The sequence below is a fragment of the Physeter macrocephalus genome, chromosome 11, assembly GCF_002837175.3.
Source record: "Physeter macrocephalus isolate SW-GA chromosome 11, ASM283717v5, whole genome shotgun sequence".
In the NCBI taxonomy this organism is placed as follows: Eukaryota; Metazoa; Chordata; class Mammalia; order Artiodactyla; family Physeteridae; genus Physeter; species Physeter macrocephalus.
The window spans coordinates 47,943,544-47,963,255 of NC_041224.1; the positions used below are offsets into that span (position 1 = coordinate 47,943,544).

A 19,712-nucleotide genomic window follows, 5' to 3' on the forward strand; every position below is an offset into this window, starting at 1 on the left:
AGCTGCCGCATAGCACAGGGAGATCACCTCTGTGCTTTGTGACCATGAGAGGGGTGGGATAGGGAGGGTGGGAGGGAGGGAGACGCAAGAGGGAAGCGATATGGGAACATATGTATATGTATAACTGATTTACTTTGTCGTAAAGGAGAAACTAACACACTATTGTAAAACAGTTTTACTCCAATAAAGATGTTAAAAAAAAAAATTAGAGTATAACTGTGACATTCATGCAGTTATAAAACTTGTCCAAAATATTATTTAACTCATCAATTAATGAGGGAACCAGTAAGATCTTATAACTGGCTCAAAGAAGACTTCCAAGAACCACACATAAAGATAAGCAATGAGGAAAGCTGAAATAAATTTACAAATAGAGGCAAAACAGATCTAGCCACAAAACAGTCATCAGTTGCATCCCACCAGAAATAATTAATTTGCATTTCTGACAACTCTCAGTTGCCAAGAGATCGTGAAACATCATTGTAGCTGCTGCTCGTTATTCTTCCTGTACTTTACTAATTTAATTCTCCAGCACTTATGCTCAGGTTTGATAAAACTGAAGTTTGTCTGGGAAACATTGAGAGGGAGAATGCCTTCCCCTCCACAGATGCCACCTAGTCCTGGTTCAGTTTATCTCACTGCTCTTTACAGTTAGGGTATGTTAGTTCATCTGATACTTCCCTGGGTCATCACGTGAACAGAGCTCCAGAGCTCACCCCACCACTCCTCCAGGAAAAACAATCAAGTCCAAGTGAAACCTTCCCCTCTCAATACACTCATTTAATATTTTTCCACTTTAAGTATCATATCACCTTTCCTAAATGAAAGGAACTCTGATATTTTTTTTCATCCACCAAGGCACCTGAAACAATTCCAGACTCTCAGTCTTCAATAAATACTTTCTACATGTGAAAATATTTTAACATTTATATAAGAAGATCAAGGTATAGAACAAGTTTAAATATTACATCTTTGTCGACCCTTCAAAAATAAGAAAATGCTCTTCCCATTTTGCTGTGCCTCCTCTTCATAACCATAGGTAGCTTTAGGTGCAGCTTGTGTTTTCACAGTGCACCCAGCTGGAGTGGAATGGAACTGTAAGTGGCCATGGGTTTTTCTTTGTTACAACTGCAGACACCCTCCTCCCAAACTTTCTTCAGATCATATCACCATTGCCTACTTCGTCAGGCCTGTGCCCTTAGTCTTCTCTACATTACGGTCTCTGAAATTACACTCAGATGCCTACAAATGCTCAGAATGTGTTTCTACTTAGGGAAGAAAACTAAGACAATTATGAATTTTCAGTTCACTGACATGTTTCACCTCAGAAATTTTTAAGAAGTGGGATAGAGGGATAACATATATCCATTTAGGAGAGTGTATCAGAATCATTTATTGAGCTTTTCCAAAACATGCCATTCTGTGAGAATCCTAGATTGTACGAGGCAGGTTGCAATGAGGGTGTAGTTTAGCATTGTTGGTACAGGGAGAGAGAGAGAACCATTTATCTAACATTAATAGAATTCTATAAACACATTATCATCTATAAATGGTTGGGAAATAACATCCTTAGTCCTATCACATATCTCTAGTGAGCCCTCCAAAGTGATGTCTGTGCTTAATACCTGCAGCATTAGAAATGCTCATATCCCTCAGTCACCTCATTTATTGTCAAATATATATGTTCTCTATTATCTTACCTATAAATATTGCAATGCTTTGAGTTTGCTGAATGACAAGAGCAAAAAAAGAAGAAGAAAGAAACTCTGTGTTTCATTGCATTTCTCAGACACAAGGTTCAGGATACGTTGGATTTCCAAGGACCACTGTGCATCCTCAGGTTGGCCTATGTGTGCACCATTGTGTGATTAGATCATGGGGAAGATGGGAGCAGTGGGCACCTGTCCTAGAAATGCAAACTAGTATCTGGAAAATACATGACCAGGAGATACCTTCTTTTTGAAATTTGACAACCCTGGATGTTTTTCTCATGTTCTGGAAACAGAAGTCAACAACCAAGTTGACACAGTATCTAAAGCTGGCATTCTGTAAGCATGCTGGCCACTGCATCTTCATGATCCCATTTCTTTAACTTAAGTGTTCAATGAGAGGAAAAGTCTTAAGCTGCGAGGATCTGATGTCTGTGATGCAGAGCAACACTTCAGAGATACTGAGGGAACCTGAACTACATGGTGATGACTTGGCAATGGCCATCTGGTGCTATTTCTTTGTATCTACCTCATGTTGATCATACTGTATTATTCCATTTAAGCCTCACGATTATGGCAATAAAATCCCTCATCTAATACTTCTTTCTAAATGCCTCTGCTTACATTATTTTTTTCTTTTTAGCAATACTTTCATGCAGGAGGAAATGGCCTGAAAAAGAATTTCTTGGAGAAAAGCCCAGATCTTCAGTCTCTGAGATACGCTCTCAGTCTTTATACCCAAACAACTGATGCCTTGATAAAGAAATTCATAGACACTCAAACCTCACAGAGTAAGTAACGCATTGGATGTGAGAATAAGTAAACTGAACACAACTAAACTTCAACATAGAAATCATTATAAATAATATCTCTAATTTGACTATAATAAATTAAAGCAGCAATAAGAATGGGTAATTATTATTCATAGAAAATTGCCCAATCTTTAGCAAATTATTTTATAATTTCCATAACACTGGGATATGCTCAATACTAAAACTATATAGAGCGGTTGACCTTTGCTGTTGATTCTAATTTCATAAAATTTAGTAAACCCTAGTTTTGTATATGCATAACTGTGATATTCTCAATTTAGAACAAAAGAGTTAGTGTTTGTTGGTCTTGGTAACTTCCAAAGTAAGAGCATAATTCCCCAAATCCTGACTTCAAATGCAAAAATCTCCTGCTATCGGGTTTTCAGGAGGGCAGACTCATTTAATCCTAATTTTATATGAGAAAAATTCTAACTTTTACTTTGAAATGAGCCAAGAGCCAAGTATTTGAGTGGAAGCTCAGTTCTGTTTCATGTGGCAAAGTTCCCACCTCATAAGCTTCTAGGATATCACTGTTAAACAACCTTTCTTTCAAGATGCTTTGTGATTTATTATATTTTGGTAATTCCATGTATTTAAGATCTGGCATTTCTGAGAGATTATTGAAAATGTCCCTCTGAGTCAAAAAAAAAAAGCCATATGCAGGTTCAAACTCTAGAACATAATAAATTGCCTCCCAGATATAATAAGAAATAAGAGGACACTATCTTCATTCATGAGAGCTCCTTCAAAGGAAGCATATGGATCTTTTTCCTCTGATGAAAATGCTCCAGACTTGTCTATGTTTCGTCATGGATATTTTCATTTTTCTAATTACATGGAAGATAATGCCAAGGTAGGTGCTTGACCTATCTTTAATATTATACTTTGTGCTTTCTGATAGTATCTGACTAAATGCTATAAATACTCCTTTTATTGTGATCGTCAAACCCAGCTTACATTTTAGGATGGTTCCAGAAAGGAGAAAAGAGTTGAGTCATAAAGCCTTGTCAAGATATACATTACTCCTTGAACCCATGATCCCTCAAGGTTTTCTAAACTGTGTAAATATGAATGCAATTCTAACACATCTTATCAGAAGAGTGTCGTTGCTTTATTCCCAAAGAATGTGAGTGTATAAAAACTTAGCCCTGCTTTTATAGGTACACATTATGTGTATATACATACAACCCATGTTTCAACATAGATGTTACACCAAAAAAACTACATATGTGTATCAATTTTGGTGTATGGAATTTGGCACACGTGTTGATTTTCTTTTGTGTGAATTGTTTGGCAACATCAAAAATAAATAGCGGGGGGGAATAAGAGGATTCATAATCCTAATAATCCCTGACAACATAACTTATTTTCGTCTTGGTCTTGCTTTTTCTTGTTTTACTCCCCTTTTCTGGCTTTTTCTAAGTACACGATTTTTTTTTTTGCGTAATTGAAATTAGTAGGCTATGGATATGAAATGGCTTGCCTTTTCTCTGATAGTTACCTTCAACCATGCTGGGTGGAAACTATTTCCATCTCCTCCATCCCTCCCTCGTCATCCCTCCAACTGCCCCCCAACCCAGCATGATCAGGACCAAAGGACCTGAGGTGTGAAGGGGACTTGAGGTGCCCTTTGCTCCCCCGTCCCCATCATCTTCTAGATCCCTCTCTGCTTCAGGGTTTTGGGGGCAGAAAATGAAGGGGAGGAGGGAGATGTCTTTAATGCCCCCCGTACAGCTGCATCCAGTACCTGCTTCCTGAGGGCCCCGTGCTAGGGATCCTCCTATCTGCTCAGCTCCCTTCAGGGAGCCCTCAGTTCTTGCCTCCTGCAGCACCTACTGTGGCTTCCTGCTCCTTGAGTGTCTGCTCCTAGTGTCCAGCCCTCTGGAATGGGGTCCCAGCCAGAAGGCTGCCACCCAGCTTCCTCCAGTGGGGCCCACCGCAGCTCATATATGCTTTCCACGTCTTTGGTGATAATGGGGACTTCTCCACTGTCACCTGTCCTCTCTCTACAATTCTCCTTTCTACCTGCTCAAATACTTGCTTATACTTTCAAACTGCGGGGAGGGGAGGAGGAAGAGAGAAACACTGCTGCCTAATAGAACATAACCATTGTTCAATCAAAAACAGAGGCGAGCCAAGTCTCATCAATTAATGGATGCAGTGTTTGAGTTTTTATCCAATTCCTTTCTTCCAATTCTATCACAATCCTATCGCAATACTCCTTACTATAGACTGAATAATAAAGCTAGCAACCGCACCATATCCCTTAAAAAATAGGGAAAGGAGAGATAGCGGAAAATTCACTGAATGTTAGAATTCTGTATGACATACCCCAAAATAGAACATATTAAAGGATGCAATCCCCATTTCTATAACAGTCGCTAAAGTCATGGGTTGTATGTATGACTTCCAAATGCCCGGGGCCAGCCCATATTTCCTTTGGCTTCTAAGAAACCTCAGCTTCCAGGGTTCTTTAACGGACAGAGAAACATAGAAAAGTTGAATTCTCAAGGGTCTTATTTACATGGGCTGCTCTACTCTTCTATGAACATTTGACACGGGGTGTGTTGAAAGAGAGGAACTTGGGTGCCACCCCTTGGATTCCTTTGGTATCCTCCCTGCAGATGCGCATTTACAGTTTATAGTAGGATCAACTCTCCCTTTTTTGCACCTGCTATCCTAGTATCAGGAAGAGTCCAAAATGACCAAATGAAGTCTCAGTTTCCAGTGTAAATATTGTTGCAATTATTCAAATAATTTTCTAGAACTTGGCTCAGTACCAAATACCCGTGACTATTTATTATGTTTAATTTTTGTTAATCTAATGTATATTTTGTTAATACAATTTAGAAAGACCACACTGGTGTTATGGTATCTTTCAAATATAAAATTTGAAATGGGAGCTAGTGCTGCACACTGCAAACCCCTGCTACCCTCTGCCTGAGGCGCTCCATTCAGGGTAAGCTGGGCTGTCAGACAGTTAATCCCCAGGAAGCAGCCCTCAACCAGTGAAAGAGAGGAAGCTGGCAGATTAAAAAACAGACAAAACGTCAGCTTCCTCAGTTGGGACAACTCTAAAATGAATTCTATGCAAACTCCAGAGTTGCCCTGTGAGATGAAGCTTCATCCTTTCAGGGAGGATGCCTTCCCAGATGGACCATTTACCATGGAATGCTTGTCTCAACTTTCTGCTCCAGGGGGAACCCAAATCCAGGGTCACACTGCTGGAAAGTGAGGATGCAGATTCCAGGTCAGCTCCTCTAGATCTAAATCCTGTGCTCTTAACCATTATGCCTGCATCTTCCTGATGCTAATTCAATTATAAAGGCCAAATACCCTGAATGAATTTTTCCCCATTACTTGAGCTTTTTCTCTCACGATTTCTTAAGTTAGGAATACAGAACTAATTAGAGAAACTCAGCTTATAAAGTAGTGAACATTATTTGGAAACAAATTTTGCATATTTCATTTACTTTATGACTGACAAAACACAAACCGATTTTTTGTCTCCTTCATTTCTAACTCATACTTTACAAGTATTAATGAATCATCATTCAAGCGTTACTTAATCAACATGTTGTGTAAAAGAACTTGGAATCCTTTAGAAATTTAACTGTGCTTTTTAAAGCATCCATATTTTGTTCTCGTATTCTCATACAATCTTCCCTTACTCCATTTTCTTCTTTCCTTTTCTCTTGTTAAAATGTTCTTTCACATCTCTTTCTCCTTTCTGTTTTTTCCTGATCTGTGTTAGCAAATTAATTGTAACATTAAATATATGTGAAAAAAACAATGAATAATTAATGAATTATTTTTTCACTGTCTTCAAATTGTAAGACCTGCTTTCTTTAAAAATATTTTTAATTCAGTTTTTACATAAATGGGCTTGTGAGTATAGAAAAACCTGCTGTATATTGCTCACTTATTCTTTATTTTATTCCTCTTTTTTTTCCCTTGCTCCATTCTCTCCATTTTCACCTTCCTTTCCTCTTACTTTGATCTCTTTTTAGAATAGATTTAGATGTCCTCTTTCTCCAGTAATAAAAAAAAAAAAAAGGGATAGAGTTTCATTAGAAATTTATGAGCACAGAGTTCAAATGAAATCCATTAGTTTGGAAAAACACTGTCTTCTCTCCTCTTTCTATTCCAAATATTGGAAAATAAACAAATGCCAAATGGATAGAGAAGTATTCTTAAGTCCTCAAGTGAAACTGAGAGTTCGATTTATAAGAGTATCATGTTTATTAGTCTAGCAAGATACTGCAGTAAGAAAACACCGTATTATGCTGCATTCACTTAACAAATATTTACTGAGCATCACCTCTGAATAAAGTCCCATACCATGGGGCATATATTCAAAGCTGAACATAGTGTTATGTACACCAGGTGCTCTAATATGGTGGTTCTCAAGCAGAGATGAATTTGTCCCCCCAGGGCAATTAATTACAAATATCTGAAGAGCTTTGGTTGTCTCATCTGGGAGCGGTGGTCATGTTACTGGTATCTAGTGGGTGGAGAACAGGGAGGCTGCTAAACGTCTTACAGTGCACAGGACAGTCCACAACACGAAGTTATCCAAAGTCTCCAGGTGGCAATAGTGCTGAGGTTGGGACACCCTGCTCTAATACTAGACTGAAACAACATGAGAAGTGATGTAACATGTCATGTTAGAAGAGGGAAAAATTTGCCTTGGGAAGACCGGAAAGGCAGAACAGTCAGTGGGAAAACTGAGTCATGAGGAGGTAGAAAGAGGAAGGCATTTTGGATTCAGAAACTGTCCAGGAAAGAATATCCTTGCATTCTTAATTTTAAAATCCCAACATGTCAAGCATATCCACAGTATATTTTTATGAGGAAAAAAATGTTTATTTTGCTTTTAAAGCAAAATTCACCATATCACCACTAATAGATAGGGTTAAAAAGTACCTTAGAGTTCCTTGCACTGTTGACTATTTTGTGTAACATCAATAGAAATTATTTTACTATTTAAAGTAATTACCATGTTCTTCTCTTGGAGTTGGCCCTATGGCTTAAATTGGGTAGTTAGCTTGAAAATTTATACTTTTTTATTGTGGTTTCTCAAAAATGTTTTACTTACAGTTTTAGAAGCTGGTACAAAATTCATTTCTTGAATCTTAATTACAATATTCATCATCATTTTTAAAAAAGCTTCTCTAACAGCTATTTCATTATACCAGGGGCTCTGAATATTTCATGCAGTAGCAGACAGTGAAAAATGTATAAAACTTTAACATATTAAGTAGAATTCTTTTCAATGGATAACACAATTTGGAAAGAGGCACAGAATGATTAATTGCTGACCTATCCTGTGTCATATTCTGTTTCCTTACCTGAGCATTTATTACAGCTTGAGGAACCTAAATCTAAAAAGCTTTAAAGACAAAGGGGATTTTTTTATGTCTAAGTTACACATGGCTCATAAAGCAAAAAAACAAAAAAAAAGACTGTATATATTAAAATATATGAAGTGAAACGTCTTTATTCTATAATCTGTCCTCTTTTTAACTTTTTATGAGCAATATCTTTGAGTCCTTGCTTATTTGAAATTTCTTAAAATTTAAATCAGATCGTTTTGGTCATTATAATAACTTGTTTCCTGCTAAAGTAGAGTATAATATATTTTAATCTGAAATGTAAATCAGATAGCTACTGACTCACATTTTAAATCTACGAATATGCTTCAATACATTCATTATGTATAAAGCATTAATTATCTCTAATTATGTTCTTCAAATTACAAAAGATATGTCCATAAGAAGAAATGAAACCCTTTGTGAAGTGGTTCACTGTAGAAAAGGTCTCTTCTTATCAGAAATGTAGAACTTAACATGAATAATATTTAGTTGGCAGAAGAGCTGGCATCAAAATAAAGAGATTAGCCTTTAGGCCAAGGGCCACAGCTGAAACTTCACCTTGATGCCACCTATGGGAGAAAATGCTGAGGAATGTCTTCAGGCTAAATAAAGTCCATTTAGCCATCTTCAATTTAATACTGATTTGAAAGCACAGTCAGAAATGGTGTCTCATTTTAGCTAAGAAGCCTTTCAGAGATCACCAGAATCCACTCCAACACGTCTATGCCCCTGTCTTATCCCTGGGACAGTGGGATTCCACTAGCTAGCACTGCCTTCTAAGACAAGAGGTTAGCATTTCTTATGCAGTGGAAAAATTGAGAATTTATGCGATTTGGCTCTTCAAATATTGCAGTTGGTCTGATGACATTCAGCACTGGGTGAGGCTCTTCAGTGCAGTCAAAAAGCTGTACACAAATAACTTTAGTAGGAGTGGTGATGTGATACGGTCTGAGCACACTGAATCCTTTCCCAAGGTAGAAATGTGTTAGATAAGGTTACAGTAATGCTGAGCAATACTGCGCACTGAAAGCAAGTTGTCTGCCACTGTGCCAGTCTTCCCAACCGGTCCTGCGAGGTGAGTAACTTCATCCCTGCTTGTCAGGTTAAGAAATGAGTCACAAATAGATTAAGAAACTTGCTAAAGTCATATAGATAAGTGGCAGAGACAACGCCCTTCCCACTATTTCACACTTATTTTAATCAGCAAAGAAAGCAGAATGTATTATTACGTCCTACACCCCTCGCTTTCTTCTCCATAGTTTTGAATGATTGGGGTTACACTTCATACTTCTTACTTCTCATTTTGGTAAGACTAAAGCTCCCTTCTGTTCAGGAGATAATCTTTCAGTTGGTATCTTTTTCACACCAGCAACAAACTCTATCCCCGAATGTCTTCCTTGCTTCCCAGTTTCTTCTCATTCTGGCCCCAGTTACTGGGCAGACTTAGTGGCCAGGCCATCTTTTGAATGTTAATTGGAAGTAATTGTACTGTAGTAATCTAAGTTGAAAATAAGAAAATGCATCCTGCTTTCCGAAAACCCTTTCTATCATAGGCTGATTTCACTCCTCTAGAGTCTACTCTGTGTGTGTGTGTGTGTGTGTGTGTGTGTGTGTGTGTGTGTGTGTAGGCTATTGCTGCTTCGGTCTTTCTTATCTTTTCTACTCTTCTCACCCTTGTCCCCCACCAGCAGAAAGATCATTTTGTAACACTCCCCTTGCACATAAAGTCATATCATTAGTGCCAATCTACATTTCTCTCTTCTCCCAATGTAAATCCTAGAAGACAGGGCCTTGCTTACTCATCCCTCAAATCTAAGTGCTCAGTATAGTGCTGGATACAAAGTAGGTGCATTAGTGAATTTTAGAAAAAATAAATGCTGGGAAATTAAATGCAGAAAATTTTAAATTGTGTGATATCACACAGTCCTCATATTTGAATTGATGCCATTACAAATCTTTATTGAAAGCAAGTGTGTTTACAGCCCAAAAGAGACGGAGAGGGAGAGAGAAGAGGGGGGAAAGAGAGAGAGAGTTTACAGTTTGATGGCTGATAGTGTTCAGTAGCTTCTGTACAAGGTAGAAGATAGTAAGTGCCACTGGAGAAGTACAAAGGGCTATATAAAGTTAGATGGAGAGAATAAGATCACGAATTTGTATTAAACTCTTGAAGTCACCATGTGTTATTCAATCTGTTACATGAACTTAAACATAACCAGGAAAAAATGAAATACACTACTGTGTTCACTTTAGGTCACAGATATATTCATATACCCTTTCATCTGACTCATTTTTAGGAGCATTTTCCATGTGCCAGCCTTTGTGTTACATGCTAGTTACGACTACAATGAAAGGCTGTGCTGAATATCTTCCATTTGCCCCTTCTAATCCACCCTGCTTTCTCCCTGGGGCTGGGGCATATTGATTACAACAATAGACTCTCTTACTCCTTGTTTCTCATTGGGTTCAGCCAGTAGGGAGCCCTTGCAAAGCTCTGGGGGAGGAAAGAGTGAGGTAAGGTATTCATTCTGTCCGCTCCCTCTGGGCATGATCCATTCATTCAAGCTGACTTTGTCCTTTGACTCTAAGCCTCTCAAAATTGCCTTCCCTAGAAGACTCTCCTTGTGGACCACAGTAGCGACTTCCGCCCCTCAGGCTTTAGGGATTATGGATATTAACAGCCCCACTATCCCTGTGTTTTCCCTAACCTGCCACCTAAACCTTCACAAACAGTCTCTTTCTTAAACCATCCAAAATTACCGTAATTTGAGTTTCCATCTGTTTGCTAATGATACCCCAGTGCATACAAAGGCAAATCTTCATGGCTTTGCTAGGTTTTTCTTCCATGCCAACTCTTTCACTCTGGTCATCAAAGATTAACATTTGAAAATAAACAAATCAAGCATCAGAATAATTATCTTTGGAATGAGAAACAAAAGACATTGCATTTTGATGACTGAGCTACCCAGAATGAACGGAAGAGTATATTACGTTTTCACTCACAAGAATATTTCCATTATACTCTGGCCATCAAAATCCAGCTCCCACTTTTTCATAATGCGGTTTATCTTGCTCAGTTTCATCTCTGAAAACCGGAAATCAGATTGAGACAACTAGGAGCCACTGGTGAAATTTGCAAAGTTTAAGAGCCGTCATAGCACAGACTAAGCAGGTGTTTGTTGTATGTCATGTAATGGGGAAATTATCATTCTTTGTGCGCTCATCTAAGTATGCATATTTCTAGGTCAGAAAAAGGGTACTTTCATTATTGCTTCGTTCATGTTTTAGCATAAATAGTTGAAAGATTAATTTTTCCATAACACTACCCATACAACTGTAAGGGAAAGGTATCTTTTCATTTCTCAGTTGGGTGAGAACTAGATCTCATTCCAAGACTATGCAGAATATCTGTGGTATTAGAACACTGCTTTCTCACTTAAAGTACTCTCTGTTAGTTGCATCTTAAAGGCTAAGTTGCATTTAAACAATTCTGATAATGAGTAATGTGCATATTTTTCTAAAATTAAACCAAAAAATTAAATAAAATAAAAATTATTTTGTTTCTAAAACAAAACAAACAACAAAAAAAAGCACTTGACATTGGCATGACATTCAAAGACCTAACGAATAACTACTCACACTTGGAGTTTACTATAGTTTATAGGCATCTTCAAATACCTTTTTCTCACCTGAGTCTGAGAACAGCCCTGCGAAGTCAGACAGAGGTCTTTGGATTATTGGTCTGATATTCCACACTGCCTCTGGGTGCTCTTTTGAGATGGTCATTTCACCCAAGAACAGTAGATGCCATTGCAATGATTTGAGCAAGGGTACAGTGTGCAGAAAAAGACTGAAGGGAGACAAGACAAAAAAAGGCAGCTAGGTTGGAGGCTAGGCTGTGCGAATAACTATGGAGACATGCAAGCAGGTTCAAGATGTAGTTCAGCACTCTAATAAGCATGAGCTGCTGAACTAAATCTTGTCAAATTAATAGAAATTTAGGATAATAAATTTCTTTTATAGTGTATTAAAATAAAGCAATATTTACTTCTAGGTGGTGAAATTATGTTTTTTTCTGCCTGCCTATAATTTTCTGCACTTTCAAATTATCAAAGAATGTCCAGGCATTTCTGTTGAATCATAATTTTAAAAGAAATATGTGGAGAACACACTTTGATCTGCAAAGTAAATTAGTTTCATTGAATACCAAGGTATAATCAGTTCAAGGTGGTAGGTTTTAATGTCTTTCAGGGCCTTGGATTTAAATCTGTGGGATGAAATAAACAGCCCAATTAAACCTTCTCCTTACGAATCAAAGGATCTCAAAATTGCTCTGTTGGTAGGAGAATTTTACAGAGTATGAACTACACATATGTGTTATATTTACAAACATATATATGCTATATGTGTATATGTAATTTAATTATTTATAAATCTTATTTTATGAAGAAAATGACCAGAGTAATTGTGTAATACATTGATTAAAATTAAGCAAATGCTAAATCAGTGATAAAACAGGTATTCGTAAAATTATCTAACACTTTCTTATTATGGGTAATTATGATATTCTTCAATGTTTTTGTTATTATTGTTATTTTTGTTTTAGGACTGATTAGAAAATGAAACAGAGGTTAGAATCAGTTGTTGGGAATTTTATGGAAATGCTGACAAACTGAGATGTCAGAAAAGCATTCTTCAAATCACTGAGTCAAGAAAGCAAAACACAAGACAATTTATCTGGATCCTCTGAGCCGTAACATCTGTTTTTATTCACTGAGAACAGGTTTCTGTGACCAGTGGGTTCAGTAGCATTAATTGAAAATTGCAGGCTATTGCTTTACAACCTCTGTGTGCCCTTTATAACTAAATTCTAAGAAAAGATATGGGATGTTTTCTCCTTTGGTTATCCCATGGCACTAGAAGTTAAGCCTTGCTATTCAGTGTTTGATTTATCTTAGAAAAAGAAATAAGAACTGTGTTAAGTAAAATGGAAATAGTAAATCTCAGTCTTTAAAGGTTGAAAGTCAAGCTTGTATAAACCTCTGGCATAAAGGTCTCTGCTTATTTATGGAGAAGAAGGGGCAAGAAATTGGTATGTTGGTTAAAACAGGGAAATGGGGAACCATGCAGTCATGGCCCAAGCATCTGCTCTACCTCTGCTTGGCTATATGACCTTGAGACAAGTCACTTAACTTCTCTAAGCCTCAATTTTCGCATCTGTAAAATGGATAACATAGCAATTCCAAAGTCCACTGGGTCCTGGGAGGATCACAATGGTAATACATGTGACATGCTTAGTGCACAGCAATCTCTCAATAAATGTTAATTTTTAGTGCATCACTGATATTGGACACACTGTCTAAAAAGTACCTCTTTCTTTTACAAACATGAACAGAGAGGAACTGTCTTAGGATGCAGCTCTCTGAGCAAGGAAGCCAATAGTCAATCACGTGCTCCTCTGTGAGCTGTACCTCGTTACCAAGGGGCTCTCAGAGTGACTGAGAAACCTACCACACTGACAGATGAAAGATTCACACCTGCAGTTTCTATGAACTTCTTCTCCGTACACGCCATGGTTGTCAAATAATTGTATATTTTTTTTAACATTTGGTATATGCACAAAGCGCTATGCTGGTAGTAGACACGGGGAAAACTCTCTGCTCCAAGGAGCTTACAGTGAAGCTAAGAACAACTACGTGAGAGGAAAAAAGCATCACACAAGGTAGCTTACGCTACATACCAGGTGAATCTAAAGACCGAGTACTAAGGGCTTTCAAGGAGGGAGAAATGACTGTGGACAGGAGAGTTGGAAGGATTCAGAAAAGCGTGGCTCAAGGTGGGCTTTGACAAATGTCTGAGGTGCAGGTAAGAGGAGAAGAGGAGGGCATGTCTGCAAGGCACAGAATCCACATCTACAAGAAGAAGTACTTCTCAAAGTGGAGTCCCAGGAGTAGCAGTGTCAGGGCCTCCCGGTATGTCAGTCAGCTCAGACCACAGTAACAGAATGCCACAGACTGGGTGGCTTAAACCAAAAAATTGTATTTTCTTATAATCCTGGAGGCTGAAGGTACCAACAGATTCAGTTTCTGGTGAGAGCCCTCTTCCTGGCTTGGAGGTAGCTGTCACCTCCTGGTGTCCTCACATGGTAGAGAGAGCACACTCTCTTGGTATCTCTTCATATAGAGACCCTAATCCTGTTGGGTCAGGGCCCCCCCACTCTTATGACCTCATTTAACCTTAATTACTTTCTTAGGGGCCCTGTCTTCAAATACAGTCACATCAGAAGTTAGAGCTTCAATATATGGATTTTGAAAGGACACAAGCATTTGGTACATTAATACCTGAGAACTTGTTAGGATTGCAAAATCTTAAGCCTCACCCCCAGTGCTGAGTTAGAGACTCCAGGTTTAAGGCCCAAAAGTCTGTGTTTTAACCAGCCCTCCAGGTAATTGAGTTTGAGAACCACCGGAGTAAAGGTTCTGTAGGGAGGAGTGAACGGAGGGGAGATGGAAGAAATAGGTTATGATCAGAACTTGGAGAGCTTTGAATGTCAGGCCCAGGAGTGTAGAGATTGACGTGCAGTCAGTGTGAGGCCCAGAAGAAAGGGGAGGTCAACAGATTAACCTAAAGGACTCATGCTATGCCATCTACTTTTGCATAGCAGGGAAGGAAGAAAAGAAGGAAAGAATGCAGAAAAGAAGGGAGGGATGGAGAGAGGAAGGGAAGGAGGGACAAGGAAGAGGGAAGGAAGAGGGAAGGAAACCTCTTGGTAAATAGTTTTGCAGTTTAAATATTTATAGTCTAAATGTAGTAATAGCAGGAACAGACAAGAAGGGATGAATGTGAGAAACATCATGAAGGAAGAAACTACAGGTCATTACAAAATAAAGCAAGCAAAGGAGAAAGAGTGGTAAACTTAGGTAACTTGTAGATCAGTGAAACCTACCGCTAAGCAAAATATAGAAATGTTGATAGGGAGCTGTTTTGATGCAAGTGATAAATTCAATTTTATTTATGTCATTGTTAATAGCAGGACATACAAGGGACTGTGTCCACTGGGCAGATGGGAAAGGTAGTGGAGTGAGTGGTTGGTTCTTCAACTACGTTCAGGAGGTGATTCCTGAATCCTGGGGAGAGGGTGCAAGCTCTGAGGAAGGGCACAGAGCAAGGGAGGATAAGCGAAATCACGGAGCAAGCCACCATTCAGAGGGAAAGCCGTGGCCGGGAAACAGATGGTGAAGATCAGGGCGGAGTAAATATCAGTGCCATTTAAGCACTTTTGCTACTAGCACCTTAAAAGGTCTGTGAGTCTGAGCACTTCAGAAGGGACAAGTTTATAGCTCCTTGTGAGTCCTGTGGGTAAATCATCATGCTCGTGACAAGGGCCAACTAGGAAAAATATGAATTATGAGCATCACTGCTATTAGCCTACTGTTAAACTGGGTAATGGCCTTCAGTACCATCAGAAAGACCTAAAGGGCTACCCTGGTGGCGCAGTGGTTGAAAGTCCGCCTGCCGATGCAGGGGACACGGGTTCGTGCCCCGGTCCGGGAGGATCCCACATGCCGCGGAGCGGCTGGGCCCGTGAGCCATGGCCGCTGAGCCTGCGCGTCCGGAGCCTGTGCTCCGCAACGGGGGGGGCCACAACAGTGAGAGGCCCGCGTACCGCAAAAAAAAAAAAAAAAAAAAAAAAAAAAGACCTAAGGGTGTTGACCATTTATATGTACTTAAGAAATGCGTTAATTACTTCATTTTGGGTTTCTGTAACAATAAGTGTGTGGCTCTCAAACTTCAGTGCACATGAGAATCACCTGCAGGGCTCATTAAAACACGGTCTACAGGGCCTCACTCTTACAGTTTCTGACTCATTAGGTCTGGAGTTGGGTCCGAGAATTTGCATTTGTAACAGGTTCCCAGGAGCTGCTGATGCTCCTGGTCCGGGGACCACACTTTGAGAACTGTTGTTAAGCCTTACATAGAGGCACGCCCTAGAATGACGCCACCTGTAGCTAATTCAAGGCATTGGCTGCAAACAATAATTTCAGGCAATGTTTTTTTAGTGTTTCCAGGCGGAAACCTCTAGATAACAGCACTGGAGGAGCATAAGAAGAAAGTATGGAGTCAATAAAAATTTTTTTTCCAATTGAAAGTATGTGCTTTACAGCCTCAAAGGAAGAGCCTCATGTAGACTACACACACACACACACCCCCTAAAAAGTAAAATACAGAAAAGTCTTTACGAAAGAAAAAAAAAAACACTTGGCCAAAGTTGACATTCAGGCCTGCATATTTTCCTCACATTCTCCTCATATTTTAGCTTTCACTTCAAATGACATTGCCTTTTTAGTATAGTAGAAGAACCTAGAAACTTGACTCCCACCTGTGATTCCATAAAAAAGGGGTATTTTCAGTTCAGTTTTTGTTCATGAACAATATGATGTGATTGAAAAGCCAATTTCTATGGGAAAACTTGGTCGTTTATGTATGTGTTTATAATGTAAAATTTTATGATCGGTTTAGAATACATTAGATCCTCTAGCTCTAAATTGCATGGCTGTCTTATGTGCGGTTATGCCTCATTTCATTTTCCACTGGAAGTCATTTCATTCCCTTGGTTTATAAACACCTTGAATTCTCTTTAACTGAAAAGACAAGGTAACTTGATAGAGCATCCCCCTTAGCAATAATAACCCCCAAGGTAGAATCAAACTAAGCAGAGCAAAACTATAGGCATCATGTCCTACATCATTCAAGAAAGGAAAGAAAATGGTGCTGAAAGGCAGGAAAGCCACTATGAAGAAATTCAAAAGAATAGATGAATAGACGGATGTACTGGAAATGCAAATGAAGCATGTCAATTTTTCTTTTCTTTTGGAGTAGGCCAGTTTGGAAATCAGCAGGTGAAAAGTTGCAGTTATTTAGATGGCAAGGCTAGTGAATCCTAGACAAACAGGGTCCAAATGTCCATTATACAAAGCATACCTGTGTATCCTACTTGATCTCTCAGTGAGCCTATAAAGAACAGGAGACTATACGCATTCTCTGATGAGAAGAGAGGTCTTCAGGGTGAGATTGGGTGACTTGTAAGAGTCACATCAATATTAAGTAGTAGAACTGGGCTCAAATCCAAATTTTTCAAACTGTAAACACAGGACATTTTTCACTAACCAGCCCGCTAGCCAAAGCTTTTATCGGAAAGCTGATTTTTCTAACATTTAGAGTAATGCTCTGGACGTATGAGTAAAACCAATTTTGGCCCATAGTCATTACTCCTTGTCATTAGCCTACCATCAGTAATCTATATGAGCAGCAGAATTAAGATGTAATAAAGTCTAATAGAACCTCTTATTATTTGTGTGGATACAACAGTAACCGAGATGGGTAACTACAGACATTAATTCAACAGACGTTTATATATTGCCTAAATCTTTTCCCTCGCACTGGGGAGTGTTTGGGAAGTATAGTTAAAACATAGTTTTTCCTCCCAATCTTTGGGAAGACAGGAACTAGAAAGGTGAATGTACAGAAGAATCACCTACTGAGGGATATAGCTAGGTTGGAGAGACTGTTAAAGCCATCAGTCAATATTAATTTACCAGCAGCACAGCCACTTTTCATCAGTTCCCTTATTCATTCACTCAACATTTAATCATTCATAGATTCATTTTATATACCATATGGCTAGACGCTACCCAGATAATTTGTTTCCTTCCAGCAATCATTTACTATCATTGTAAATTGTGTAAGTCTATTGATTGGGATTCAAACTTAGATTTCAACTTCCGACTTTTGTGTCATGTTGATTTGATATGATAACCTATGAAGTGACATGACAGAATATCAGATGGCAGAATCTCCTTCTACCAGTGCCATTCAGTAAACCCATGAAATATTTATACGGCCTGAAGTTTCCTATGTGCCCAGAGTCTACTGTGGGAAACAAGAGTTTTGTATACTCCTTCCCAGTTCTTAAAAACAACCAGCAAGCAATTAATACAACTTACTCAAACTGGCTGGTGTAAAAGGCAATTTGGACAGAGTATGGATTTGCTATATTTTAAAAGATTATGTAGTTTTATAACTTCCATGTTTAAATAACTGACAACAAAGAAGTTTGGCATTGGATTTAAGGCCTCTGTACCCTCCCCCTACTTCTCAATTTATAGACATTGCTGTTAGGATGGGGTTCATTCCAGGAGGCACATGTCACTCTGCCAAATTTCTAGGGAGGGTATTTGTTATACCAAGTTTCAGAAGGTAATAAAATTGGTCCTGGGAACTGACCATAGGTGAAACACTGAAGTCTCAGGAATATGGATTTTGTCCAATTCCTGGATCAGGCAGAATCAAAGTTGTAGAGGTTTGAAATCCCTAGATAAGATGATTCAGCATTTAGCCCTAGAACCCAAAGCATTATCTCAAATACAAAGGAAATGCTAATATATTTTATTTTCTCAAGTAAATTGAAATTTTCTCTGCACATATGTTCATATTATCTATTTCTTCAAAACTTGGCTCTGCCATTTATTAACTATGTAACATTGGGTAAGTTATTCATTTCTCTTTGCCTCAATTCCCTTATCTGTAAAATGAGGATAAGAATAGTACCCCCAGTGTGGTTGGTGAGAAGATTAAATGAATTAATATATATAAAGCTCTTAAAACAATGCCTAATACTTAATAAGTACTTTATAACTGGATTCTTAATTATAGAACTAGGTGATATTTTATTGTTTTTGTTTAAATTAAGGCAATTGTGTTTTCATCTCTTATCTTGCCAGGAAAACTCTGTGGAAATCTATTTCCTAGCCCTTATGCTAAGAGTGGTTTTAGTGATGCAAGTACATCACTTAAGTGTGTAACATTTTCCTCCAGAAATAATTTAAAGTTCTTGGACAGCTTCTATTTGTTTCATTCTTTGGCTCATTTGAACAGACTCAATTTTTTCATGATTTGTACTTGATATTGTGTAGAAATGTAGCCAAATAATTGAAAGATAATCTTCTATTCCTTTTATTATTCACTTCATCTCTTGAAGAATAATTAGGTGGCTAACAGATTTTCTCACAGCATAACAAATATTAAATATAAAAATGGCTTTAATAACTTTCAATGAAAAAAGCATCTTCAGTAGCAATTATAGTTGTCTATTGAGTGTTTGGTTTTAGTGTTTTGACTGAACTAACTGGCAGTTTTGGTCAAACATCCAATATGACTGAGTCTCGCTGCATTGGACTGGGGTTGAGCTACTTAGTGTGAAAGTTCAAACCAGAAATATGTGTAAGTTCCATTTTAGAGATTGTATTTACCAAAATGTTGACTTTTTGTGGCATATAAATATGCTTAATACAAGTGTGGGCATTCTTTCTCCCAGAAATGTTACCTTAAAAAGAATCTTTCCTGTAACACATGCCAAACATGCCTCCCTGTGAATTTTAAATAATTTGTCCCCACAGAAAGCTGACTACAGAGGCCAGCCAATTATAGTGTTTTTAGTTTTGTTCATTTTTTTTCATCTATGAATGGGAATTTAAATTAAAATATGTCAAATGACTTTGGGTCCAGACTTAGTCTGAGGAGCTACCCTCTGCTACGCACATGTGCAGACACAAGCTCAACAACAACAACTCAAGAGGCCAAACAAGAAAGGTCTCTAGGGACAAGCAGTGTGATCATGTGTGAGACATTACACAGAACTGGGTGCCCAGAGAAAGGTAAGAGCCAGAGGAATCCTACCAGGTTCACTAGGAGACAACAGCTGGAGGACAAACCATTTAAGACCCAGCATCCTCTGGTAGAAAGGCATCCACAGCACCTCC

The 19,712-nt window shown here is 38.4% G+C and overlaps 1 protein-coding gene across 2 annotated transcripts in view; it reads left to right on the top strand.

The window, feature by feature from the left end:
* The window catches only part of UNC13C (unc-13 homolog C), a 654,288-nt gene that overhangs the window by 601,220 nt on the left and 33,356 nt on the right, over positions 1-19,712 (top strand). For both annotated transcript variants that reach the window (XM_055087954.1, XM_024128858.1), the window contains one exon: positions 2,353-2,500. In XM_055087954.1, the coding sequence (XP_054943929.1) occupies positions 2,353-2,500 (148 nt within the window). The remainder of the gene's footprint in view (positions 1-2,352; positions 2,501-19,712) is intronic.